Source organism: Capra hircus, chromosome 8 (genome assembly GCF_001704415.2).
Source record: "Capra hircus breed San Clemente chromosome 8, ASM170441v1, whole genome shotgun sequence".
NCBI classification, from domain to species: domain Eukaryota; kingdom Metazoa; phylum Chordata; class Mammalia; order Artiodactyla; family Bovidae; genus Capra; species Capra hircus.
The window spans coordinates 105,222,893-105,250,750 of NC_030815.1; the positions used below are offsets into that span (position 1 = coordinate 105,222,893).

General features: G+C 49.7%; 1 protein-coding gene across 1 annotated transcript in view; it reads left to right on the top strand.

The window, feature by feature from the left end:
• PAPPA (pappalysin 1) overlaps window positions 1–27,858 on the top strand; it is a 259,119-nt gene that overhangs the window by 154,559 nt on the left and 76,702 nt on the right. Inside the window, exons 11-12 of the mRNA XM_018052683.1 lie at window positions 26,020–26,133; window positions 27,279–27,414. Of these exons, the coding sequence (XP_017908172.1) occupies window positions 26,020–26,133; window positions 27,279–27,414 (250 nt within the window). The remainder of the gene's footprint in view (window positions 1–26,019; window positions 26,134–27,278; window positions 27,415–27,858) is intronic.

Here is a 27,858-nt window from a genome sequence, read left to right on the forward strand (position 1 = left end):
CAATGGACATGAGTTTCAGCAAACTCCAGGAGGTTGTGAAGGACAGGGAAGCCTGGTGTGCTGCAGTCCATGGGGTCACAAAGAGTCAGACACAACTTAGCTGATGAACAGCGACAGCAAAAATCTCCCAGGCACTGCTCACAGCTTGAGCTCAGGCTGCTCCCACTCTGTCTAGGCGTCCCTGTTGCTGGCACCCTGGTGTTCACTGGAACACTCTGTCCACTTGGAGAGCGATGAAATGACCACAGTGACGTCCGTTTCTTCTTTATAAGTCAGTATTGTCCTAGTCTCTGTATTTCCCCTGATGCTGCAAAAATGATAAATGCAGGTGTTTATTGGAGTTATGTCCCTGGCTCTGTGCTGGAGCCCATGGAAGAAACCAAAGAAGAAGGAGACCCAAACTTGACCTTATGAGTGTGTAAGACCATAATGTGAGGATGCTCTCGAGAGGCATAGCCCTGTCGGAGTCAGCAGGCAGGCTGTCACTGTGGCTACTGCAGAGACCCCACCCTCTCTGTGCTAGATGAGTCTAGAAAATGATTAAAATTTTCATTTCCATTTTTGCGTGAACCCTCCACTTCTCAAAGTCCCCGGTCTTGCTTGTCCATCCCCCTCAAACAAGATGCCCAAATTTGGTTAGCACTGATGCTGGGAGGGATGGGGGCAGGAGGAGAAGGGGACGACAGAGGATGAGATGGCTGGATGGCATCACTGACTCGATGAACGTGAGTCTGAGTGAACTCCGGGAGTTGGTGATGGACAGGGAGGCCTGGCGTGCTGCAATTCATGTTGTCGCAAAGAGTCAGACACAACTGAGCGACTGAACTGAACTGAACTGAAGCTCCTCCGCCCGAACATTGAGTCTTATATCCAAATGTTATCAGAAGCATCAAACCTCCCTGGCTGTGTGCATCGGGCTGAACATCCTATAATAAGAGACATTCTTGGGATGTTTTGGCCGTGCACCTTCCCGGCCCTGCTGGAATTCAAGAGGTCCCTGAGACAGAACAAAAATGGAACAGATTGCAAGTACAGAGTTATCTCTCTTCTGGGAAACTCAGCACAGCTTGGTTTAAGTGTTTGCAAAGATCCCGTCTTGTTCTCATTTGGTCTCCAGGTCTCACATTTCTCTGTGCTTTACACCAGAGGCTGCCAAAGAGAGCTGCAGAGATTCCTTCATCCTGCCCCCCACCCCGCCCCCCTACTGCATTTCTTCCCAAGCCAGGTTCCTCCTGTCCAAACAGTCCCCTTCCTCCTCCCGCACAGGAGGTGGTGGAGAGGCAAAGGCTATCGGAATGCGCAGTGCTCTCCCAGGGATTCTGGACCTGCAGTCAACCAACCAATTTATTTGGTTGATCCTTTGAGGGTAACATTTAAACTAAGCATTTCCAGGGCTGTAGTTTCAGAGCCAAAGTAAAGACAACCTTGCTTAGAACAAGCGCTATCCACAATGAGAAGGAGGGCCTGTGATGCAGTAAGCTGCCGTCACAAGGCACTCAGGCTGAGCTGGTGGTCACCCAGGAAGCCCTGGGCATCTCGCCTTTCTTTGTGACTGATTCTGACTTTGCATCCACTGACCCATGATTAGACATATCGATCCTTTGCCGCCTCACTGAGAATCGCTAGTACCTATTCCTTGGCATATCCAGAACATGGTGTGCCTCTATTAAAATACAAATCATAATTTGTCCTGATGGATTTGTTGACTTACGCATTTGACTAAATGGGCAAATGAAGGGGTCCTGCCCTGGGGAATGTAAGCAGGTAGAAAACACAGACATCCGTGGGGTCAAGTGGAAGTCGTGCAAAGGTGGCCCTGCCTGCACAGCTTTTCTTTTTATTTGGGAATTTTGAGCAGGTTATTCCTCCAGGAACCTCAGTTTTCTCTTCTGGAAAGAGAGAATGGTGGCATCGATTTGGTGGGGATTAAGGGAGTGAATGCAGAGAAAAAGCTTAGCACTGTTTGTCATGGTGGTGGTTTTGTTCGTTTCCCATGTATCGGGTAGTGCGTGTTAATTCCGTCTTCGGTTTGTGTCAGGCCTCCTCTCTGCACCCTCATTCTAGTGAGCCACACAGCACAGAAGCTCAGTCAGCGTTTGGTTGGGTGAATAAGCACCGTTGCATTAACAAATGTTTCCTGCACACTCGGGGCTAGAGCAGGCACTTTGCGAAACTCCGGAGAAGCGCTGGTCCTTCTGTAGCCCTCACAGTGCTCACTATTCCATGGGAGGGGTGTGTCCAGCTAGAAATAGCAGCCAAGACCCAAGAGTCTGAGATTCAGAAGGAGTTTCCCTGAGGAAGAAACCGCACTGCTATCAGCTTACTCAGCCAGCAGGGATGAAAGCCAGCATGTAGGGATGGAAAAGTCCTTTGCCCACTTTCAGAAGGTCCTGGACAAATTATAAAAATAATATTTTCCAAGTTCAGCTAGGCTCCGCATCAAATTCCTTGAATCCGACTTAAGCTATTGCAAAAGTAGAAATTGCTGCTCTCATCTGACAGATTGGGACAGTAAGGCTCTGAGAGCCGAGAGACTGACTAGTTTGGCGGGGTGCGCCCTTCTAAGAGACCGCGGCAGAACCAGGATTCAGGTCGCGGGGTTCGTCACAGGAGCCTGGGTGCAGGACAAGTCAGCTCACGCCCGCTTCCGTGGCTGACACAGGAGAACAGATGAGGAAGCCTGCCATTTGCGTGTTTTCTTGCCTAGCGCGCATTCAAGTACCTTGGGGAAAGTGGGAACCCCCTCTCCAGGACCCCCAGTATGGGCCCACTATTTCTGCCATGCCACCAACATCACTACCTAGGGGTAGTCATTCTGTCATGTTAAGTGTTGCCCTTTCCAGAAAGTCACTTAAAACATGTTTATGAAAATATGGGAGAAGCTCAGGAAATGTTTCAAGTTGCTGAACCCTGAGTGTAGATTTTTGGCTCCATGGCTAATTATTAATGGATTGTGGGAAAGAACATGAAGCAAAACACCAGCAGGACAATTGTAGATGGAAGGGGAAACTTGGCTGCGTTTGCAGGTTTGTCACGAAAGCATGTGCTCTACCTGAGAAGCCTTGAGATGTTGGTAAGGGACTTGCAAGAGATGCGCGCTCCCTGGTGCCACTGAGTTGTAGGCCCAGAATGCAGGGACCATTCATCTGCGTCTCCTGCGTCCTTGTGTCCAGAGGAAGGGAGCAGAAATCCACCGGGCTCTCTGACATAAGGACAAGAGATCTTTCCACTGGCACCCGTGGTGCAGGGTAGGACGTGCTGGGACCGAGGAGTCAAGGGGAGGGTGGGTGAATATTTCCTCTGGGTGTGATCGCTGAGCTGTGACGGGAAGGATAATCTGGGGTAGTAGAGGGGTGTTTAAAGGAAGATCGTGTCAGAGAGACAGAGAGACAGGGAGACAGGCATCCAAAAAGGGTCAATAATAAACTTAGGGGGAAATGAAAAATGAGATCCCGGGGATGTCAAGAGAGATGGGCTATGAAAACGACGTGGCAGCCGCCTTCAGATGCTTGAAATTTAGACTTCACTATTAATTTATGGGCTGTTCAAGGTCTCAGTTGTGGCCCCCAGGATGCTGGGCCATTATTGGGACGTGCAGGATCTTTAGTTGTGCACACAAACTCTTAGCGGCATGGAGGACCTAGCTCCCTGGCCAGGGACTGAACTCAGGCCCCCTGCCATGGGCACGTGAAGTCTTAACCACTGGACAAGGGAAGTCCCTGCACTTTATCCCAAGTGCAGTGAGGAGCTTCTCTGAGGTTCTGAGCTGGGCACCAACAGGTCAGATGCTTATTTGAGGATGAGGACTGACCTCTAGGAGCACCGCCTGAAAGACGGGTTTGAAGCACCTTATGAAACTCAAGTTTTGCTTCTCATCTCAGAATGAAGAGCTGCCTTCCGTGCGTGCGGGGGGTGGACGTCCTTGCCTGTGCCATGCTTTCTCCTACTTCCTTCTCTTCTTCCACCAGCTACTGGTATTGCATTGAAATAGCCCCATGTGGACATTTTGCCTGGATGAGCCGTTCTCTGCTGATGCTCATATTGGCAAAGGGCTGGGGAGGGGGGCAACTGTGGGCTCAGTACCCAGTGCTGAGGCCCCTGCTGAGACGTATCCCTTCACCAGTGTGGTCAGCTCTTCTTGCTGGTGAAATGGGACAGCATCCGCTGGTGGTGGGGGAAGCAGGAGGCCAAAGGGATGTGCCAAAATGTCAGAGAGGATTCCAAGCAGTTTTCCCAAGTACCCAAGGGATCTGCTTTCTTCTGGTGGTTTCTGAATAATTTCTCAAGAGCACATGTGTGAGTCATCTAAGGAGACAAAGCAGCTAGTCCTATGGTCTGTTACAGTCTGTCCCATTGGTGTGGGGCACCCAAAAATCCCTCCAGAAGACTAAAAGCCAGTTTCTGCATCAGAAAGGACCCCTTTGCCCTGGTGGTTATAACATCCTGGACTTGATATGGAAATGTGGGTTGGGGGGGCGGACTTTAAATCTATCAAATTTTTCATGACCCCAGCGAAGGTCTCCACCAGACTCTCCTCCACCCCTCTTCTTTGCTCCCTTCTTAAGTCATTTGCTGTTTCAAGCTTTATTCAAACCAATAAATGCTAGACACTATGACTGTGCCTTCCCAACTTTGAGTGATGAGAGTTTTATAGAAAAAAAAAATGAGGTTTAGGATCAGCTCAACCTGGCTTCTGATTCTAGGGTCACCAATTACCGACTCTGTCCCTCCAAGCAAGCCGGTTCTCCTTGCCTCTGCCCCATCTGTGAAACAGGAGTGGCAGCATTCCTATGGCAGGCGTTGGTCAAGGATGAGACAGTGGGTCCACAGATGTAGGTTTCCTTCTGCTAGCAACTAAAACCTTTTTAAAGAAGTGCTTCTTTCTGTCCATGGAGTTTTAGCAACTGAGGGATCCAATGAGGAAATATTGAGTTCTGTGTTGTTATTTTTAAAGAAACACAGTCTTTAGGACTACAGAAATCTAAGCAGAGAGAGACTTTGAGAGTCTGTTGGTCTTATTTCACTTAAGATTTGGCTGTGATGAAATAACTTCCCTAAACCCCTCAATCCCTATCTGTTAGAAAGCAATTCTGATATTTGGATTTAAAACCCACTGTGGTCTTATTGTGAACCTACTATGTCTCCATTCAGTTCAGTTCAGTTCAGTCGTGTCCAACTCTTTGCGACCCCATGGACTGCAGCACACTAGGCTTCCCTGTCCGTCACCAACCCCCAGAGCTTGCTCAGACTCATGTCCGTGGAGTCGGTGATGCCATCCAACCATCCCATCCTCTGCCATCCCCTTCTCCTCCTGCCTTCAATCTTTCACTATGTCTAGAACATCCTTTTCAGCAGGGAGTCGAGGCTGAGAGGAAGTGTTCAACCACTACCCTCAAGTCATCTGTAGTGTCCTTGGAGGACAGGGAACCCTGACACAGGTACTTCTAAGAAGGAAAGAAAAACTTGGGCAAACCACTGTGGTATGCAGGCACGTGGAGTTATTCTTAGAGACACGTGCATTGACAGGGGCGGGTGTGCTGGCCTGAGCAGCAGACACGCACGGGTTACCAGGAAGGTGCTTCATGGAGCAGAGAAAGCTCTTGCTTGCCAGTCGACTCCTGTCTTGCAGCCCAAGAGCAAGCCAGGCTTTGTGGTTTGGGGCAGCTTCCACTGGTTCTCTGCAGAGAGCAGACACGGCCAGGCCAGTTCACACCGCAGCCCCTCCTGCAAGATCCCTAGGCCTTTGTCTTTCTTGCATCTATCTCTCAGCCCACTCCTCTCCCATCCCTCCCTCCTCATCCCTTCAGGACCAGACCCCTTCCCTCCTTCCTTGCCGTCTACTCAGGCTCCTGCAAGACCCAATTCCATCCTTGTCTTTCATTTTCTCTTCTTTTTATTTTTTAAAATTATTGTTCTTTTAAGTGGGGGCACCGGTGTTTAGCCAGCGTCGTCTTTGCTGTATAATTTAGTTTCATGTCCTGTACCCAAGAAACATGTCAAATATGTAAACAGCGTTCGCTCTCCGAGACCATAATACGCTTAGGAAGCAGCAGCCGGTCGAGCTTGCTGAGCCCGCGGCTTCGGCGGTATTGGAGTCTGCCCCCAAAACCACATGCTCGTTTCTCCAAGTCTGGAAGTAAACTTTCTCAAGCCAGGCCCGAAGGATGGGGGTCTGGGGAGAGTTGGATGTCGGTGGTGCACAGCCTTTTGCTTCTAGGGGGGGTGTGTGTTCATTTGTTTGTTTTGTAACCCCCTTGCCCCCCACTCTCCACCCCAACATCCTTACTTTTAAAAAGTAACCTAGGCAGTCTACAGAAGCTGCATGCTCTGTCTCTCAGTTGTGTCTGACTCTTTGCGACCCCATGGACTGTAGCCCGCAGGCTCCTCTGTCCATGAAATTTCTCAGGCAAGAGTACTGGAGTGGATTAGTGGGTTGCCATTTCCTTCTCCAGGGCATCTTCCCAAAGCAGGGATCAAATGTCTCTTGTGTCTCCTGTACTGGCAGGATTCTTTACCCCCGCGCCACCTGGGAAGCCCGTTATCTATAGAACCAGACCAAAAAGAGCTTTCTACCCTCTTCACCACCCCAGACACAGATTTTTTAAAACTCACCTAATTTTTTGGCCAGATCCATGTGCCAGGATATATTTGTAGCGTGTTCATTTTTGAGGGAGAAATGGACTCAGAGAGGCACCTGACAGGTATCCATGCTGAGGGGCAAGCTTCTGTGCCAGGGTGGTCCAGCAAAGTCTTCCCTGGGGGGGGGCTCCTGCCCACCCTGAGACCTTTTCCAAACTGGACCCATACATCCAGCTGGTGGAAGGGGATGCTTGCCTGAAGCCTGCATTTGTCTCCATCTTGGGAAAGAGACGTGAGTTTGGGAGAGATCTGGCCTGCTGGCAGGATACTGCTCTCAGGAACTGTGGCTACTGCCAGGGTGATGCCCAGGTCTGCAACACAGCTGCCTGGGGCAAGGGGTCTGGGAAGAGAAAAGTAATTCAGAGCCATGCAGGAAGGAGAGAAACTGACACACACTGGGGAGCTGTGGTCAGTTCATGTGCCGGGGAAGGTAGAACTGGGTCAGTGTAGAGAGCCGGCCTCCAGATCCGTTCTCTGATAGGACTTTTGGTGACAGTGGAGCTGCCTACTGCCCCTCCTGGCGCTGCTGCCCCTCGCCACCTATTGTACTGAACCCTGGAGATGTGGCTCAGGGCACTAAGGAACTAAACTTCTGATGAATTTAAAATTAAATAGCCACAGGCAGACACTGAGCCCCCCTGTTGGAGCTGTTCTGGTCTAGCACGTCCTCGTGCGGTCACCTGTAGTGAGACCCAGGGCGACCATAGTCTCTCTCTGCCTCAGTCTCCTCATCTGTAAAACAGGGAGATGGACTGGCAGTTGCGAGTATTCTAGAAAACGGCACACAAAGAGCACGCGGAGCATTGCTTGGCATGTAATAACTGGGGTCTACACGGATTCACTTTGGTGATGGCATTAAATCCTTATAATCTAGTGAGAACTGTGTTCTCATTTCACAGATGAGGAAGCGAAAGAACCCTTCCTCCAAATGGTGGAACAGGAGTGAGACCAATGCTTTCAGGCTCCACAGCCCACATGCTTTCCAGCAGACACACTTCTCCCAAGAATTTTTTTTTTTTTTTAAAGAATAACCCTTCTTTTGTTCCCAAAGTGAAATATGACATGCTTATCTTTTTGTGATACATCATCTTAAATCATTAAGCCTGCACGTATCTTTATTGGAGGATTTTTCCTTTTGTAGTACCTTTTCCATCGTTCACAATAAATATTGGTCTCAGGGATCTCTCGCTTGTGAAAGATCTCTATTTATTTATATTTATGCACTGTGTTCCCCACAGCGTATAAAATCCCAGAGTCTTAGCACGTAAGGCCTTCCACGGTCTGTTTGTCTCAGCTTTTCCTCACAGCCTGTTGTCTAACAGGTTTATTAGACAGGAACCTTCCAGACAGAATGGACCCATCTGCAATCCCCAGACAGACCTTGGAGTTTCCATTTCTTCTACATGGAAACACCATCCTTCATTCATCCACCTGTAAAAAAATTCATGTATTTTTGGCTGTGCTGGGTCTTCATTGCTCTGCACAGGCTTTCTCTAGGTGAGCAGGGGCTACTCTTCATTGTGGTGTTCAGGCTGCCCATTGCAGTGTCTTCTCTTATTGTGGAACATGGGCCCTAGAGAGGGCGGGCTTCAGTACTTACAACGTGCAGGCTCGGTACTTACAGAACCCCAGCCCTGGGGCATGGGCTTCAGTAATTGTGGCTGGCAGTTGTGATTCACAGCACAGCTGCTCTACGGCATGTCGGATCTTCCCGGCCCAGGGGTGGAACCCGTGTCTCCCGTGTGGGCAGGTGATTCTTAACCTCTGGACCACCAGGGAAGTCCTCTCATTTAAAGCTTAACTGTCTTTCAAGGTCTGCTTCAACCAGCTCCTCTTTCACGTGGCATCTCTTGACCATCCCAGCCCATGTGGAGCCCTCACTCTCTGATACCACATAGCACTTCTGGAACCATCCATGGCCCGGCATAAGTGGCCTTTTATCAGTACTTTTCATCGGCCTTTGTCTATGACTTTCCATACCACATGTCCCATGAACTGCCGAGTATCTGGGCTCCATCTTACACCTTGAGGTATGCCAGATCTAGAACAGAGTTTGCTACCTGAAAAGCCGAGTTTCACAGTGTTACAACACATATACAGCCGCCAACCCCTCTAAGAGATAGTGACTAACTTTCACTGGTTGCCGAGGACTAAGCTGAGACTCACGAAGGTTGCTTGACAATAGAAATGAGAGGACAGATGCAGAGGAATGACTAAATAATAATAAATGACAGTAATCACCAAGGACACAGTAGTAATAGCAATAGCTGGTGGTGATAGCAACATAAAAGGTCTGGCTTTCTGCCCGATTACTCCATGTCAGGACCTCTACCCAGAGTTTCACTCCGTTGTTAGCACATTTATACCCGCCAGCCGCTTTGGGAAGTAGGGACTAACTTTCACTGGTTTACAAAGGACTAAATTGGGACTTAACAAAGGTGAAGTATTAATAACTTACCCAAGTTTCTACAGTCAGCTAAGGGTGAGGCAGGGAAATGTGGAATTCATGCCCAGGACTGTCTTCTTCCAGAACCAGGAAAAAAGAAGTGGGAAGGGACAACGGAGGGGAATGTTAAGCGTGTTTCTGGCCTGCAGGGCTATGTGTCTGCACTTGCAAGGGATCTTTTAACCCTGGGACAACCCTCCAAAGTAGATCTCATCATTTGATTTTTCAGTGGAGGAACTGAGGCATCTTAGAGCATTCAGTCATGATGTCAGTGAGTTCTGGCCCACATCTCTCGGATGTGTGTGGCTTCCACTGCTCATGGAAAGTTCAGGCAAGCGGCAGGTGTAGGACTGTTGAGAAAATCATATTGTGGATCCCAGACCATGCTGGGATGGTTCCCGTGGACCGTGTCTCAAAACAGCTGCTTCAGCACCCTGCTCTTCTGCAGATATGTGCTGCCTCGTCCAAGGGCCCCCTGGGAGAGAGCGCCACTGCAGATGGCCTCTGGCCCCCAGAGGGCTCTGCGGCTGGGGTGGTGGACATGGGCGTCAGCAGCGCCCATTGGACATTTGATGGGCAAAGCCCCCAATTTGCATGTCGCTGTCCCTCCTGCTGAAACCTGGAGAGGAAGGCCAGAGAGAGATGCCACCCTCGTCCTTCAGAGTGTGAGCCCTTCTTTGAGCCAGAAGGTCAGCATATGCTGATAAAAGCATATGCCAGCCCTGTCCTTGGGTCGTTGCACACATCAGAGCATGGCATCCTTCAGAGCCTCTTCCTTGGAGAAATCGAGCTGGAGCAGCCCTGCCAAGAGGACTGCTGCTCTTCAAAAGCAAAGAGGAGAGGCACGCACGCGGCGCTTTTCAGAGCTTTCTCCCAGGGTGATCAGAGGGGATCGGAAAACCCTGAGGTTTGTGGTGAAGGGCAGAACCCAAGACAAGGTGCTCTGAGTGGCCTGGGCACCAGTTGGGCCTCCCTGCAGGCAGTGGCCTGAGCACCAGTGGGCCTCCCTGCAGGCAGTGGCCTGAGCACCAGTGGGGCTCCCTGCAGGCAGTGGCCTGAGCACCAAGCGGGGCTCCCTGCAGGCAGTGTGACTCGTCCGTCATCCTGGTCACAGCTTGGGGCACACACATTTTATTAGGAAAGGAGGAGACGGCAAAGAAGGGGCAGGGAGAAAACAACACAAAGACAACCTGGAAACTCCTAGTTTTATGAACTTGAGAAAGTCTTGTTCTTTTAACGCACAGCTGTTTTTAAGTGAAAAATCACTCCCTGACCTTTCTCGAATAGGCCAGTGTGGTCAAGACTGCCATTAACCACTGCTCAGCTATGCTTGACCAAGGGTTTCAGTGACCGGGCACCGAGTTTGGACACGGTCACCATTTCCCTGATTAACCCATGCACATCTCAGGGATCCCAGCGTAGGCGAAGGAGCAGTCTGGAGGCTTCCTCGGACAGCCTGCGTGAGTCCGAGTGGCTCTGAGCTGTGCTTTGCTCCTCAGTTGGCCGTGTCTCCCAATTCCACCCCGAGCCTGTAGACAGGGCACTTCAGAGTAAAGCTCACTGGATCTGTGTTCTCCGTCTTTGGTGTCTGATTTTCTGACACAGGCATTTGGGGGTACTGGATTTAGAGCAGACGGTATTGCTTGGCCCTGTTACTAGAATGACAGTACCCTGGTATTCTGGTCTTGAACTGGAAGTGTTTCCATACTCAAAGTCCTGTTTTAAAACTGACGGTGCCCCCAAACTCTGAAATACATGTCGGATTCATATTGCTTCAGGATTCATATTGGAGACTGGTGATGCCTCCGAATTTTCACCTCACGCTGCCAGTATCTCTGGGTTTCAATCCAGATTTGAGTGCACATTCCAGTTGAAGATAACAGCACCATCTTGGTCTCTTCCAGAGTCTAGGCTGCTTATATTCTGACCTAGAATTCATGAAATGTCGTTCATTGCTTTCAGTACAATTTTTTTTTAAGAGATTTGGAAACACATAAAGTTAGCAATGTGACTTTTAAAAAGAATACGAATGTCCTCAGAATTGTGTTTGCAGCAAAATTCTACATCTCGAACTTTATCCTTCATGCTTCTGCTATTGACATCATCTGGGAAACTGGGTTTGTCATGGCTCAGCTGTGGCCCAGTTTTTCTCCTTCTCTCGCCTTTTTTTTTTTTTTTTTCCAGCCCTTGCTCTCCAGCCTCTTGATATTAAGATTCGTCATTTCAGGCCTGGTGCTTGGGCACAGATTGTTTGGGAACTTCTTTTTTCCCAGTTCCTCTCGGCCTGCACAAACCTTGAGCAAAGAGCCCACCACGCTGTTGGATGGGTGCTTGCTGGCATCATCATTTACCCCCCGCCCCCGCCTCCACTTGGTTCTGGGACCTCTTTTGGGAAAGGGATTTTACCTTTATGGCCTTTTTTCCCCTTCTCTGGGATCCATTTTCCTTAGATATCATGAGATAAAGAACCTAACTCGTAATAAGTGTCATGTCAGTGTATATTAAATGAGTGCATGAGTGAATGAATGAGAGAGAAATATAAGAAGTATGTGAGCTTTGGCCAGAGCAAAATTTGAGTGTTCCAAAAGAAGACTGAGATCTCTGGAAGCACCCCCAAGCCCCCTTCGCTCACCCCTAAACAGTTTTAAGAAGGTCCTGCAACCCGCTCTTCTAACCCTGTCAGCATCTTAACTGCCGGAGGAGACACATGTGCTGTGAAGTCACCCACGGACCATCTGGCTGGGGATCCCGTGTCCCTCCTCGGCTCCAGGAGATTACGTAAACTGGACAGCAGCCTCCAGATGTTAGCAGTTTCTGCTCATTTTTTTCCCCTCCCTTTTCAACAACAATAATAATAATTAAAACAAACATGGGCCTCATCCCCTACCCGCACCCCTGAAATTACAAACAGGTGGGTCCAGATGCCCTCCCCATCCCAAGGCATAGTGTCTGAGCTGAGTCCCGAGCCTTGGGGAGGCCTGTCCTGCCCCAAGCCAGCCAGCCAGGCCAGCTGCCCTGTGACTCCGGCCCCAGGCCCCAGAGCAGGCCCATGGCCATGTCATGAGAAGGGCCTCTGCTGGACTTTCCCTCTCTCTGGCTCCCACCCCCGAAGCCTTGGCCTCCAACTTAAATGGATGTATTTTGGAGGACTAGGTGGCTTAAGAGATTAGTAATGAGATCCCAAGTCTTTCAGTGCCGGGTCAGGAGTTCAGAGGCGGGCCTGGGTGACTGGTGAATGGCGTAATTACGGAGCCGAGAGCGGGCCTGCGGAGGGCCCCTGTGAAATGAGCCCGGCGCAGCCTCTAAAGGGACAAGTTGTCAGCTGCACAAAAGCCGACCGCCACATCCGACACTAATCACTCTCCCTTGTTAGAGGATTTACTAGCTGGAGGAGCCCGAGCCCCCTGCCCAGCGCCTCCTCGAAACGGGTGGGTGGGTTCCGGTGCTGAGCACGCCCAGGGCCCAGCTCTGCTGTCTGGGAGATGGGAGATGGTGCTGACCCCGAGGGTCAGCGTGGTGAGAACCCCCATGTTGTACAAAGTCAGTGGCTGACCTGTGTCCTTTTGTTAACTAGCACTCCCACCGCCACGGTGATTATTTCTTCCTTTTCCTTGGCCTCAGTTTTCCCACCTGAAAGTGTGTAATAGGACTTTTCCTTTCGCAGTAAGACGAGGATGGAGTTGATGGCGGTGAAAGCAGATGAGTGCTCACCATCACTGCCGTCATCGTCGCTTCTCTGCGAATCACCATTTACCCTAGGTGGGTCCCGGTTTCCTCATCTGTGTCAAAGGAGGCAGACTTGTAGTACCACCAGTGGGAATCAGACCCGGACTTCACAGTCCTGATTGGTGTAGCTTAAGGATGCCGTTGGTCCCCTTTGAAACTCAGGCTCCCTACCTGGAGAGCAGATGAGGATGGCAATTCCTGCCTTACTCAGGAAGGAGAGGATCTGTGCTTGGGACATAGTTGCTGGTTGAGGTGTTGGCAAAGAAAGTGTGTTTTGTCTTTGCCATTGATCATGGACACCTTCTGAGGCCCCTTGCATAAACACTTCCTTTAGAAGAAGGTTGGGGCATCCAATTTCTGTCCCTTAGAAGTCCTGAGTGTCTGTCTGTAAAATTAGGCCATTGAGTGAGTGGTTTCCAAGAATCAATTCTGCGACTCTGAACCATTTCTTTTCTAAGAAAGTTGGTTTCCTCACCTGTGAAAATGTCAGGATGCTGTGTGACAGTGGTGTTTTAAGTGACGTCTTTGCACGTTTCCCCTTGAGAGCCTAGGCGTCTTTTCTAGGACCATTTGATCAGACTGGGGGCTTGTGCCCCAAACCATAGCATTCCAGACACATGTGGGAGGGGTGGGCCAGGAGGATATTAGACCCCTAAGGAGTGTGAAATGCCTAATGTGTTAGGGACAGACTCTGGGGGGCAACAAGGTACTAGCCACCCTGGAGCTGAGCCCCAAGGCTGGAGGGCATCTGATGCCAGGTTACCTTATCTGCAAGGGTCTCCTGGGTGGGGAGGCCCTGAGGTCTGCCGAGTGGAGGAGGTAACTCTACACCCCAGGCACCCGCCCTATACACAGGAAATGCTTCTTTGCTCGATTGTCCACGACAAATAATAAATCCTGAAATTGAAAGAAAGGCAATCCAGCCTTCCCACTCCCCTTTCAGTCTTTTTAAGGCAGGTTTCAAGGGGGACGCTGTTCTGAGGGCCGGGGCGGGGGGTGGGGGGGTAGTGAGCACTGTTTCTGATGATCAGGAAAGAAAGCCTGGCTTCCCCCCCTTTCTGTCTCTCTGTCTCTGTCTCTGTCTCTCTCTCCCTAGTCGTAGTAATAGTTTAGTTGCTCAGTCGTGTCTGACTCTTTGTGACAGCCTGAACTCTTTCACTAGTAAGTGTGTAAAATGGAGACTGGAGGAGGAAATTGAAAACGTGTTAACGGAAGTCGGAGGAGGGGATTGAAAGTGTGTGTGTGTGTGTGTGTGTGTGTGTATCATGTAATGTTAACCACAGTGATGGATACCTTTTAAGATATTGTGTGCGTCATACTCAGAGGGTCAGTTTGGAGGAAGGAGCACAGGAAGGCGATCAGGAGGGCCAGAGCAGTGAGTGGGGAACCGGACCCAGGCGGGAGAGGACCACCGCGTTCTGCAGCCAGTGAACGCTGACCTGAGCCAGAGTCGGCACATTTGGTCTCCATGCCGCCTTCATGGAGACCAGACATGCGGAGCTCATGTTGGACGCCTGATACGTATTAAGGACCAATAACATCCCTGTGACTGGTGTCAGTTCATTCTTTATTCAACTAGCTTAGTGCTTACTTTAGGCTTTCCCCTGGTAGCGAGTCTGCCTGCAGTGCAGGAGACCCAGGTTCAATCCCTGAGTCAGAATGATCCCCTAGAGAAGGGCATGGCCACCCACTCCAGGATCCTTGCTTGGAAAATCCTGCGGACAGAGGAGCCTGGCAAGCTACAGTCCACAGGGTCGCAAGAGTCGGATACATCTCAGCGACTAAACCGCCTGTGCTTAGTATTAAAGAGGTAGCAAGTAAGGCCTCATGCTTGCCCTCAGTGAGCGAAGAGCCAAGTGCAGGGGCTGCAGATAGGCCCACCTCCTGGGCCAGTCCTGAGCCAGGGCGAGTCTGCAGTCAGGGAGGCAGCAGGCCCGGGCTAAGGATGGCTGTCCTGGGCAGGAGGTGGGGGAGCGGCCGCCCTGACCCCTCACGTGGGCCTCGAGTGCTCCGCTGAGCTCAAGGGCCGTTGCGCCTCCTTGGGGTGTCTCAGGTTCTCACAGGGTGGCTTTAGGGAGTAAGCAAAGCAGTGGAATCAACCAGGCTCTGGAGTGCATTACGCTTTTGAGAGACGGCTGTGAGTACCATTTCTTTTGTCATTGGCCTGCTCACAGCACGTCAGCGCTGGGTGAGCCTGGGTGGTAGCCGGATGCGGCTGCCAGACGTACTGGTGCTCCTGAACGGATGCTGGGTCTCTGGTGTCTTCCTGCATCCAGGGGTCATCATCACTTCCCAGTGCTGGTCGAGGCCCCCAGAGACCCGGGCGTCTGGATCAGACGTTTTCAGCTCTGAACCGCATGTGCGGCCTTGCAAAAGCCGCATCATCTCAACAAAGGCCATGTTCAAGGAGCCCTGCCCAGTGACCTGTACTGCACACCAATGAAAAGGAGAGATCAATCAGGCGTGGGCAGTGTCCTCGAAGCTCATGCGTGGGGACAGATGGGCGAGAAACCACAGCACAGCGTGTTACACAAAGGCTGTGACGAAGTGTCCTCAGCTCGTCCAGCCACAGGATGGGGAGAGAACGGACGTTGAGTCAGACCACTTGGCTTTGACCTCTACGTCCCAGGGGAGCAGCCAGTGCCTTCCAAACCTCAGAGCCCTTATCTCTCCAGGAGGGACACACACACACGCAAAACAGCCATTCCTGTTAGTGTGAGCGTCAGAGGAGGTAATGCATGGGGCAGCATCAGTCCTGGGGGGCCATCCTTAAGAGCCAGTCCCCTGTCTCTCCCCAACAGGAGCTCTGAGGAGGGAGCAACATGTTCTCAAAGGAACAGCCAAGCCAGCTTTATAGAGGCAGCTTTATTTCACGTTGACAACTCTGTGTCCGCTCTCCCAAGGCCCGTTACAGCCTGCAGTCTTCAGAGCAAGGACCCCTGCCCACCTCTGCAGCCTTGCAGTTCTTGGGGAAATGGCTTGGCTTGGGGCCTGTAAACCTGAGGTTAACATGTGGCCCGAGTAGAAATATTCTGAATCACTGCCTGGGGAGTGTGTGTGTGTGTGTGTGTGTGTGTGTGTGTGTGTGTGTGTGCACAAGTGCTTGTTGTGCACACACTTCTGTGCTTACATGCAGTTATTGTCAGCATGCTCCCCTCCCCCTCCCTATTCCTTTTCCTCTCTTTTTCCATGAGGCCCTTTCCCAGGTCCCTTTGGACTGAAAGAGGAAATTGGAGAAGATGGGCTCGAGGTTTGACGAGCACTTCCTCCATCCTGTGATTGACAGAAGGGCATGTAAATCTGTAAAAGTGAAATTCAGGAGAAACCTCCTGGCATCTCCCTTGTGTGGGAAAATGCCAGAACGCCCACTCCCCCTCCTCTCTCTCCGTCCCTGCCTTTGTGTACATCGTGTGTGGGTGGAAGATAAACTGGATTTAAAAGACCCTTTGAAAGCAAGACATCGTTAACTCCTCTAATTGGAAGCAGTCTTCTGCGAGGGAGGAGGTCTGGAGGCGGGTGCTGGGTGTCGGGGCTGGCAGTGCCTGGTGTGGGTGAAAGTCCCCAGGCCCTAGGGCCACGGAGGCCTCGCTTCTGTCGGCTGAGAGCCAGCCCGGAGGACCATTGCAGCACTGTCCTGCTCCCCACTGGGCTCTGTCCCCCACCTTTCCGTCAGGCGTGATGGCTGGGGTCAGATCTCTGAGGACTTTCCCAACTCAAACACCCGACGATCTCAAAGCTCTGGGAGAAGAATTTCCGGCTCTTTTGCAGCACACACAAAAAGAAAAGAAAACAGAAAACACGTTGCTGGAATGACTGCAGTAAAATTTTAGGTTACTTCTCCAGTTGCCTTAGAAATGCTGGCTGTGATAGGAGTTAGCTTTTGGCCTCAGGGTATCAGAGACACGGGATCCCTGAGCCAACTCAGACCTACAGGAGCGTCAGATTTCACTGCAGAATCGATACTTTGGCTGGAAGGAACTGGACATCAAAAGGTGGCCGAATGTCAGAACAGAAAAGCCCTTTGGGGTTCCATGTTACTCCATCCTTCTACGAGCAGGAACTATGAATGTCAGAGAAAGTCAGCAACTGAGTTGGTTCTAGGAGGCAGGTCCCGGAGCCTGGCAGCGTGGGGCTCCTTGAACCACAAAGCTCCATCCCAGAACAGGCCTGGAAGGTCCTGCTTTTGTCTGCTGAACCATTCAGCAGACCAGGAGAAACAACCAGAAAAAACCCCAAGTCCTTTATCTATAACAGCCCTGAGCCATATGTAGACAAGCTCTCTTCAAATTATATCTACGGTTAAGAGTCGGGGCTGAGTTTGCGCCTGGATTTGAGTTTTGGTTCTACTAACTAGTTGTGTGACCTTCAGTGAACTTTGCTGTTGTTCAGTCGCTAAATTGTGTCCAACTCTTTGCGACCCCATGGACTGCAGCACGCCAGGCTTCCCTGTCCCTTGCTAGCCCAGAGTTTGCCCAAGTTCATGTCAGCAAATTACTGGGCTTCAATTTCCTTATAGATTAAAGGGGTATAATAATAGCACCTATCTTACCTAGCCATCATTGAAGACTGCATGCTTTCATATGTATAGAGTCCTGAAAGCAGTGCCCAGCAGACAGCAGGCACTCCATGTACCCTGCTGGCTCAGCAGACAGTGGGCACTCCACATACGCTGCTGGCCCAGCAGACAGCGGGCACTCCACATACCCTGCTGGCATAATTGGTGTTCACTGGGCACCTCTTGTGTCCTGTCTGCTGGGCAATTTGCTGGGATTTATTTGAGGGTAAATGAAACATAGTTCTCACCTTGGAAGCCTTCAGAGTTTAAAGGGATACGACTGAGCTCTAAACAACTATAATCCAACCTGACAAGTGATGTAACGGAGGCATATATAAAGAACTGTATGGACACATAAGAGGGAGCAATTAATTCTGCCTGGGGGGTGAGCAAAGGCTTTCAGAGGAGGGGTGATATTTGAGACTGGCTTTGAAGTATGTGTCGTGTTTCACGAAATGGGCCATCATTGAGTGCCATGGAGGGAGGTGGGGGTGGGGCGGGGGAAGGGAACTGGGCACAAGCCTCTCGACGGTGGAGTCTGTGGCACGCGGGAGGAAGGGCGGTCCAGTGGGAAGGGGGCACCCATGTGCGCCTGAGTGGATGGAGCGCTGCTGGCTCTGTGCCTGCGTGGATGGAGCGCAGCTGGCTCTGCACCTGGGGATGAGCCCGAACCAGCTCCTAAGGCCCTTGTAAGCTGCATCTAGGGAAGTTTCCATCCTGTGGTCCAGGGGCAGCCACGGATGGGTGAGAACTAGCAGGGCGGTATGACGCATTCTCCATTGTGAAAGCGAATTATGGGAGCCTCCGGAGCAGGGACGGGGCAGTGGTGGTGAATCTGCCCACCAGTGTAGGAGGCGAGGGTTTGACCCCTGGGTTGGGATGGTCCCTGGAGCAGAAAAGGACAATCCACTCCAGTTTTCTTGCCTAGAGAATCCTGTGGACAGAGGAGTCTGGCAGGCTACAGTCCATAGGGTTGCAAAGAACAGGACAAGACAGAGTGCGCGCGCACACACACAGGAGCAGGGAGAGGATGTGGAGTGACTGGAGGTGAGGAGCGTGGTCCTCAGTATCTACTTCTCCATCAGAGGGAGCAGAGGTTTTAATCAAAACAGCAATTGAGCTGCCATGTGATTGAGTCCACAGAATGTGGACTCAGAGTCCAGAATCCTGCTGTTATACACAATTGGATGTGTGAGCTTGAAAGAGTCATTGAAAGCTTCCGTGCCCCCTTGCCTCATCAGAAAAATGGGATAATTCCAGCCTCCCTGAATAAGTGAGAGGATTAAATGATACTGTGCCCATGAGACCTTGGGGGATAGTATTTCTGTGGGTGTTCTTAAGCTGCTGGGGCACCACTGCACTTCACAGATGGAGAGACAGGCTGAGAGAGATGTCCAGCCGATAAGTGGCAGACAGAACTGGCCCACGTCCCCTGTGTCTCTTGGTTTCTATTTTTAAAGTGAGCACAGATATCTCTGAAGATGACAGAGAGTCTGAGGCGGTGTGCTAAAGATGAGACTTTCCCCTTCAAGGTCAAGGGGAAAGTGGGTTGTTCACCCCCTTGGTTCCTGCACTAAGATGAGGTTGAAAGACAGTGAGTTGCCCAGCTTCCATCAGAGACATAGAGCTGGGATTCCTGCAGAAGCAAGTGGCATGGACACCGGGATGGCTGCTATGCATCCTTGGGGAAGGGGAGAAATCTCACCAGGGATGGTTCTGCGTAAGGGAGGGGGGCTTCAGAGAGTATAGAACACGGGAGAGGACAGGCATCGGTTCTGGGGCCAGAAAGGCATTGTTGTCATATCAGGTTTGCCACTTACTTGCTGTGATGTATTGTGCAAGACACCTGCCCTCCCTCGACCACTGGAAAAGAAATGCTCCCAGTTGATAACCTACTTAAGTCGCGCTAATTCTAAAGCTCTAAGATGTGGAAGCTTATGAGTGTTGCTGCTTAGAGGAAAGAGTAGAAGAAAGCACAGTTAGACATCTTCCCCTGGCTGTTGGGAAGAATCTCCCCAGAGATAAGCTGGGCTGGTTATGAATGGAAGAGAGTCCCCCATCTGTGAAGCAATCAAGAAGATGCTGGGTAAGATGACACCACCCTTATGGCAGAAAGTGAAGAGGAGCTAAAAAGCCCCTTGATGAAAGTGAAAGAGGAGAGCGAAAAAGTTGGCTTAAAGCTCAACAATCAGAAAACGAAGATCATGGCATCCGGTCCCATCATTTCATGGGAAATAGATGGGGAAACAGTAGAAACAGTGTCAGATTTTTTTTGTTTTTGAGCTCCAAAATCACTGCAGATGGTGACTGCAGCCATGAAATTAAAAAACACTTACTCCTTGGAAGAAAAGTTATGACCAACCTAGATAGTATATTCAAAAGCAGAGACATTTCTTTGCCGACTAAGGTCCGTCTAGTCAAGGCTATGGTTTTTCCTGTGGTCATGTATGGATGTGAGTTGGACTGTGAAGAAGGCTGAGCACTGAAGAATTGATGCGTTTGAACTGTGGTGTTGGAGAAGACTCTTGAGAGTCCCTTGGACTGCAAGGAGATCCAGCCAGTCCATTCTGAAGGAGATCAACCCTGAGATTTCTTTGGAAGGAATGATGCTTAAAGCTGAAGCTCCAGTACTTTGGCCACCTGATGCTAAGAGTTGACTCATTGGAAAAGACTCTGATGCTGGGAGGGATTGGGGGCAGGAGGAGAAGGGGACGACAGAGGATGAGATGGCTGGATGGCATCACTGACTCGATGGATGTGAGTCTGAGTGAACTCCGGGAGTTGGTGATGGACAGGGAGGCCTGGCGTGCTGCGATTCATGGGGTCGCAAAGAGTCGGACACGACTGAGCAACTGAACTGAACTGAACTGAACTGAATTCCTCCTCTTACCCTGAAAAGACTTAAGCGACATCTGCTCTTTGCATGACATCATTACATGAATTTCTCTTCTCCCACTTCACTGGATCATATATTTCTTACTGTATTCAGTCATTTATTAATTTATTGATTGATTCATTTAATCACTTATTTATTCAGTCACTTAACCATTTGCTAATTATTCATTCATTCCGTGAATATCAATGTCAATCATTCAAAATAATATTATCTGTTTTATTTCCGTTTATTGTGATGAGAACACTTAAAAAGAAATCTACCCTCTTAAGTTTTTATGGGCACAATAGAATAATATTGACTATGTTGCTGTGGTTTAGTCTCTAATTGTGTCCGACTCTTTGTGACCCCGTGGACTGTAGCCCACCGGACTCCTCTGTCCACGGGATTCCCCAGGCAAGAATACTGGAGTGGGTTACCATTTCCTTCCCCAGGGGATCTTCCTGACTCAGGGATCAGACCCACATCTCCTGCAAGTCTCCTGCAATGAGGGTAAATTCTTTACCACTGAGCTACCTAGGAAGCCCCATTATTGATTATAAGTATAGTGTTATACAGTAGATCTATTAAAATTTTAATCAACTTGCTTAACTGAGACTTCATTGTTGGTTTATACGTTGATTTATAAACTTATAGCAACCCTTTTGTCCCTTTCCCTGCTGCCCCTGGCAGCTCCCATTCCACTCTTCAATTCTGTGGGTTGAGCTATGTTGGATACCTCATGTAAGTGGAATCGTGCAGTAACTGTCTCTTAGTGACTACCTAGGTGCACTTAGAATAACCTTGAGGTTCCTCTGTGTAGCCGAATGTGGCAGTATTTCCTTCTCTTTTCAGGTTTAATGCTGTTCTATTGTGTGTACCCACTGCATTTAGTTTATCCATTTATCTGTTGATGACATTTAGGTTGTTCTCACCTCTTGGCTGTTGCAAATAATGCTGCATGAACATGGGCATAAACAATGCAGCAAGATCACTGTCAACTAGAGGAGACCCTCTCCTCTTCTCTCCAGAAGAGCCTAGAGACTGCGATGCTTCTAGAGCCTCCGTGATGTATCCCACAAACCAGTGAGTGATGTGAAGGAAGGGAGGAGAGTTCGTTCATACCAGTAGGACAGAGAGAGTCAAAAGGTTGCTGGGTTCACCTCCCTGCCATCACTGGGTCTTGGTCATCTCTTGACCAAGGGGGTAATCTCATATCCTTGGCATCATGTGAAGGATTTGTGTCTAGAGACCAGGAGGGAGAGCAGAATGACTCTGCCTGGGATTGAAGAGAGGTGGAGATTGGGAAGGGAGAGGGGGTGAGAGAGGTTGGGAAGGTTGCTGAAGACCCTGGTTGGAGAGAGAGGATGAGTAAAGAGCAGCCTGGGGCGACGATGGGAGACCATGAGCCCCCACGAGTGAGCAGTGTCACCCCCTGCTCGCTCCCCCACCACATGCCCAATAAAGTCTACACTGCTCAGTAAGGCTTTGTGGGATTGGATTTGCCTTTTCAGAAGGTACAAAACACGGGTGGATGAAAGCAGAGCGCCTGCAGAGAATCAGGTATCTTGGGGATCACACTTAGATATGTGCCCCTCCTTTTGCCCAAGGGCAAGGCTCTTCTCCTCTCAGAGAGAGCCCGGTGGGCCATCCCCTTTCCATCCACGGCTGCTGAATGAGCCCCACCCCGCCGCTTCCTCTGTAACCTTCCCCCACCTCCCCAGGAACAGAGATGATTTTAACATCGGCTGGGGCTTTGGGCAAAGGTTCAGCTACATTTGTTTGCTCCTCTCTGATCTGCTTTGACTGTCCATGGTCAGGATCACAGCCAGCCCGAAACAAACACAGCACTATATGGGAAACCAGGAGAATAAAATAACAGCACCACATCCCTCTAAGCCCTGTCTGGTGCTGATAGGGTTGATGAGATAAGAGGAAATTGTGTTTAAGCAGTAAGAGGGCTCTGTTCATGTCCGAGACTTCTCTGACCCTGCCTGAGATAAGCCCCGGGCTCAGTACTCCAGAGATGCGCTCCACCACACTCTGCTGGGGGACAGGCAGCTAAGAACACAAGGGGAAAGAATTCCAGAAGGATACGTGTTGAATCGCTGGCCTGGATTTCAAATGCCATAGATAGTTTGTGCGCACACTGTTGTAAAATGTAACCCAATCCCCTGGCGGATCTGCCTGAGCCCAGTCTCCGTTGTTTTTGAGAAAAACAAATAAACTTGAAAAAGTCTGCCAGCCCATTAAATTGGCTATGTTTTGCCCACAGCCTCCTCGGTATTAGGCTTCTAGGGATTTGAATAGCTGAAGTCATCATTTCTGGCCGATGAGACGGTTGATTCTTGCTTTTCTCTCCTTATGAAGTTACCTGTGACATTCAGGAGACTAATACTGTATTCCCAAGACCCACTGACACCTTGGGGAAGGGTGAGGGGAACTTTGGCAGTGAACACGTTTCAGTACTCTTCTGTGTTTTAAAGCAATGAAGCTCTCAAATGAAACAATATAAGGCACCCTGATACATAAAACAGATGGGTGAAGATGCTTTGGTTGAAACAGTGGAGCAGAGGCTAAACACACCTTCCCCATCCTGATGCCCAGGCTGACACCTCCAAGCAACCCTAGGAATCCATAGGTGACACCTTGAAAGGCCATGACCTAATCCAACATTCAGATGTGAAAGATAGCCTGAGGTCCAAAGATGGGAGACAGCGAGTCTGCAATTACACATCAAATGTTGAGGGAGCTGGTGTCTTAACCAGGTATCTTAACCCAGCTCACCATTGCAGGAACTCCCTGGGTGACGGTGTGATTCTCCGAAGTTGGTTAAGACACTTTTTCTTCTTCTATTTGATATTTCAAGAATGAACTGAAGACGTTAACTTTAAGGGAAATTGGGTGAAGCATATATGGAACTCTTGGTATTTCTTCCTTTGCAAGTTTCCTGTAAATATGAAATTATTCCAAAACAAAACGTTTATTTTCAAAGAAAGCGTTGCAGCTTACAGTTGTGGATTGCAGTGCAACCATGTGTTTTAGCTTGACTTTGATTAGTGAATCTGATGTGCAACTTTCCACGCTGTTTTTAATTCTTCTACACTCATCTGTGTGACTCCCTGGGTATAGTCTAACTTCGTTTGATTTTAATAAATAGAATCCTAATGCACTTATCCACTTATACCTCGTTCTTTATTCATTCCACGTTACGCTTTTGCAATCCCTCTGTGTTGTCATCTATGAACTCACAAATGGGGCTTCCATTTTTCTTGGCCAGGGTCCATATTGAATCAGGTATCAGATATTCTCAGGATCATCCCCACATGTGAATCTCTTTCAGTCCTCTCAATATTCTTTCGCTTGTGGAATCCTAACGTGTGAATGCATCATCTTTACTCACCCCTTCTTTGACAGGGGAGCATATAAACTGTCCTTGATCTGTTTTTAATTGATATGTTTTTAATTGAAGGGTAATTGCTTTACAGGATTGTGTTGGTTTCTACCAAACATCAACATGAGTCCGCTATAGGTTTACCCTTGTCCCCTTCCACTTGAATATCCCTCCCACCTCCTTCCCCATCCCACACCTCTAGGTTATTACAGAGCCCTGGTCTGAATCCCCTGAGTCATACAGCACATGCCTTTTGGCTATCTGTTTTACATGTGATAGTGGAGAAGGCAGTGGCACCCCACTCCAGTACTCTTGCCTGGCAAATCCCAAGGACGGAGGAGCCTGTCGCTGGGGGTCGGACACAACTGAGCGACTTCACTTTTCACTTTCATGCATTGAAGAAGGAAATGGCAACCCACTCCAGTGTTCTTGCCTGGAGAGTCCCAGGGATGAGGGAGCCTGGTGGGCTGCCGTCTATGGGGTCGCACAGAGTCGGGCACGACTGAAGCGACTTAGCAGCAGCAGCAGTGTATGTTTCCATGTTACTCTCCATACATCGCGCCCTCTCCTTCCTGACTCCATAGCCGTGTCCATACGTCTGTTCTCTGTCTGTGTCTCCGTTGCTACTCTGCCTATAGGCTCATCCGTGCCATCTGTCTAGACTCCATATACAGGCGTTAATACACAATCTTTGTTTGTCTCTTTCTGACTTACTTCACTCTTTATAATTAGCTCTAGGTTCATCCACCTCATTAGGACTGACTCAAATGCATCCCTTTTTGTGGCTGAGGAATATTTCATTGTATATCTGAACCACAGCTTCTTTATCCATTCCTCTGTCAGTGGACATCTAGGTCGCTTCCATGTTCTAGCTATTGTAAATAGAGCTGCAGCGAGCATTGGAGTACATGTGTCTTTCAGTTTTGGTTTCCTCAGGGTGTATGCCTAGTGGTGGGATTGCTGGGTCATATGATGGTTTTATTCCTAGTTTTTTACGGACTCTCCATACTGTTCTCCATAGTGGCTGTATCAATTTACATTCCCACCAACAGTGTAAAAGGGGTCCCTTTTCTCCACACCTTTTCTTAGCATTCATTGTTTGTAGGTTTTTTGATGGTGGCATATCCCTGATCTTTTGCTACTTTAAATATTGCTGCAATGGATAGTCTTGATCCTTGTATATATATATTTTTTTTCCTTTCCTTTTTTTTGTTTTACGTGTGTATGTTTGTTTGTGTAATTGACATTAGATCATCTCACTTTTCTTCTCATAGCTTATAAGACCTTAGAGTTCTCTCGGTTAGCCTTACTTTTTAGGCGAGTCACCTGAGACCCACAGATCTGGAATGACAGGCCCAAATTCCCGAGAATATTGAGAAAGGGGTCACCATAGAGGTGCAAGGAAAAACACTAATTGGGGATGCCCTTTGGCAAAGAGCCTGACGTAGCTCAAGAGTGCCGTAGCTGCTCCTCTCCTCTTCCATCGTGGCTCTTTTCTGGTCTCCAGCGGACAGCTGCGCAGGCAAATGTGATTCCTCGATGAGTGCCTGCACACACGGTCACCCAGGGCTCCTCCCACGGTCTCCGTTGTCTGGTGTCTGGTCCCAGAGTGTTTGACCAATTGCAGTTACTCAATAAATAGTGTTGGAATGAGTGATTGAACCAGTGGGATGAAATGACATCGGGGCAGGAAATTCCTCGGTTTGAAGAATTCTGCTCATCTCTACATGCTTCATGTTTCTTGGAATGTCACTTGGTATATCTGTCATTGAGACCGAGGGGCTGTGTGTATGTGTAGATACGCACACACACACCCAAACGGTGGAGCCGATATTCTTTGGGGATAACAGGTGCTGACGCTGTTCCAATCTGTGTCATTAATCTGGCTCTGAGCACAATTTACAGATCTGTCCTGAAGGGATGCTTGGTATTCAGCGTCCGTGACAGATAAAGGCCCTCAGGCCTGCTTTTGCTGCCTCTTTCCCCAAGTTCTGATTATACCAGGCAGCTCATCATCCTGGGCTTCTGCTTTCCTCTGAGCCTTCACTTCTCTTCCTTCCATGGGCAATACCCTTCCGTCTGCAGCCACCCTATTCTTCCAGACCCGAACCAAGTGTCAACTCCTCCAGGACCTGTCCCTACAAGAACTTATCTGACGTCTCTACCACCCAAATGTGTTACCCCTCCTCTCCTGAATACCACTGAGGATTTTCTCATCTGCATTATTAGAATGTGGGCACCTGAAACAGACTCTTGTCTGTTCATCACTGTTTCTCCCTGTGGTGTCAAGAACACAATAGGTAGACAGTGAGGTGTTGTCGAGTTGAATTTAATTCAACCTCCAAGACCCTCTAAGACATTTGTTTCCCTTTATTTTTTTTTTTCAGGTGTGTCGGACCAAGGTGATCGATCTCAGCGAAGGCATTTCCCAGCATGCCTGGTACCCATGCACCATCAGCTACCCGTATTCCCAGCTGGCTCAGACCACTTTCTGGGTCCGGGTAAGTCAAAGCTTTGAGAGCCTCAGACTGTCCGGCAGAGGCTCCCAGGAAGCATTGTCTCCCTTCGCCCTTTCTCAGGCTGGTTTTGTCTACCCGCTGAGGGTATTAACGGCAAGGACAGAAAACAAAACAGTTAGCAGCAGGATGCTTCCTGAAATCAGTTCAGTTCAGTCGCTCAGTCGTTCCGACTCTTTGCGACCCCATGAATCGCAGCACGCCAGGCCTCCCTGTCCATCACCATCTCCCGGAATTCACTCAGACTCACATTCATCGAGTCGGTGATGCCATCCAGCCATCTCATCCTCTGTCGTCCCCTTTTCCTCCTGCCCCCAGTCCCTCCCAATATCAGAGTATTTTCCAATGAGTCAACTCTTCGCATGAGGTGGCCAAAGTCCCTTAATTGCTCATGGGATGCCTTCAGTCAGTCTTGTTTTGGCCGAGAGTTTAGATATCGTTTAGATGTCGTTCTTTTAAACTGCCTTGCCTTGAAGTCTTCACTGAGCGCTATAGGGAGAAGGAACTGTCCTTTCCCTTCCAGCCCTCCATGTGTGGTCCTCTGTTGGATGGCACTCGTCATGTGCCATGGTATCCTGTAGCTGTCCGCGGGCCCATCTTCCTGACTGTGGACTGGGATTGTTTCAAGTGTTGGTAGTGCGTGTCACTCACCTACGTTGAACTCCGCTGTCTATACCAATCAAAGGCACACCTTATTTACCTTTGTCTCCTCGATGCCTAGTCCAGAGGCTGGTCAGCACAGAGCAGTGATGAATAATAAGCCTCATTTCATGTGGTTTTAGTGCATGCTGGACCTCTTAGTATCTTCCCGGAGCCTCCCAGGCATCCTGTGATGTATCTATTTACAGATCCGTGACTTGGAGGTGAAGGAATTTAGGCTCAGAGTGGCTCAGCCATCAGTGGGCATCACACAGCTTGAAAAGAGCAGAGCCAAGATTGGAACAGTCTCTGACCTCAGAGGCTATGCTCTTTGCTCTGAGGTTTTGCTGCCTCCCTGTTCCCACCATGGACCGTGATAAGTAGTCCAGCTCCCGAAATGGAAGATTCTTCTCAAAACCCCTGCCCCGGGGCTGCCACACCACTGCAGGCCTAGCTACATGGCTGAGCATCCTATGTCTCCTGCATTTCAGGTGTACTTTTCTCAACCAATGGTCGCTACAGCCGTCATTGTCCACCTGGTGACTGATGGGACCTACTATGGGGACCAGAAGCAGGAAACCATCAGTGTCCAGCTGCTTGATACCAATGAACAGATCCACGATCTAGGTGAGTGTATGGCTTGCCCTTGCTACCTGCCTCCCCGTCTGCCCATGGGTGGTTTGTAAGGATTGGCTGAGAATGAGTTCTCGCCTCCCGTCGCCTCTTCTTGGGGCTCTATTTCCCATCAGGTTGTCTTCAGATCAGGATGAGTATGTGTGTACATCTAGAGAAGCCCGAATCAGATGGGGATGAGGGTAAGAGATTCAGGTCAAAGTCCTCTTCTCAGTAGGTCCCTTCTCCCACAATGCCTTCACCCTCAGGCATCCCAGGAGATCTCAGAGGACCCTGGGAAGGAGACTGAGTAGAGATGCTTTTCCATTATATGTATCATCACCTGAGACCCAAAGAGACACGTTGAGAGGCCCGGGTCACTGGCCAGAGCCAGTCAGCAAGCAGGAAAGCCAGGCTTTCAGAATCATCGCCCACTGCCCTTCACCCCGTAACCAGGAG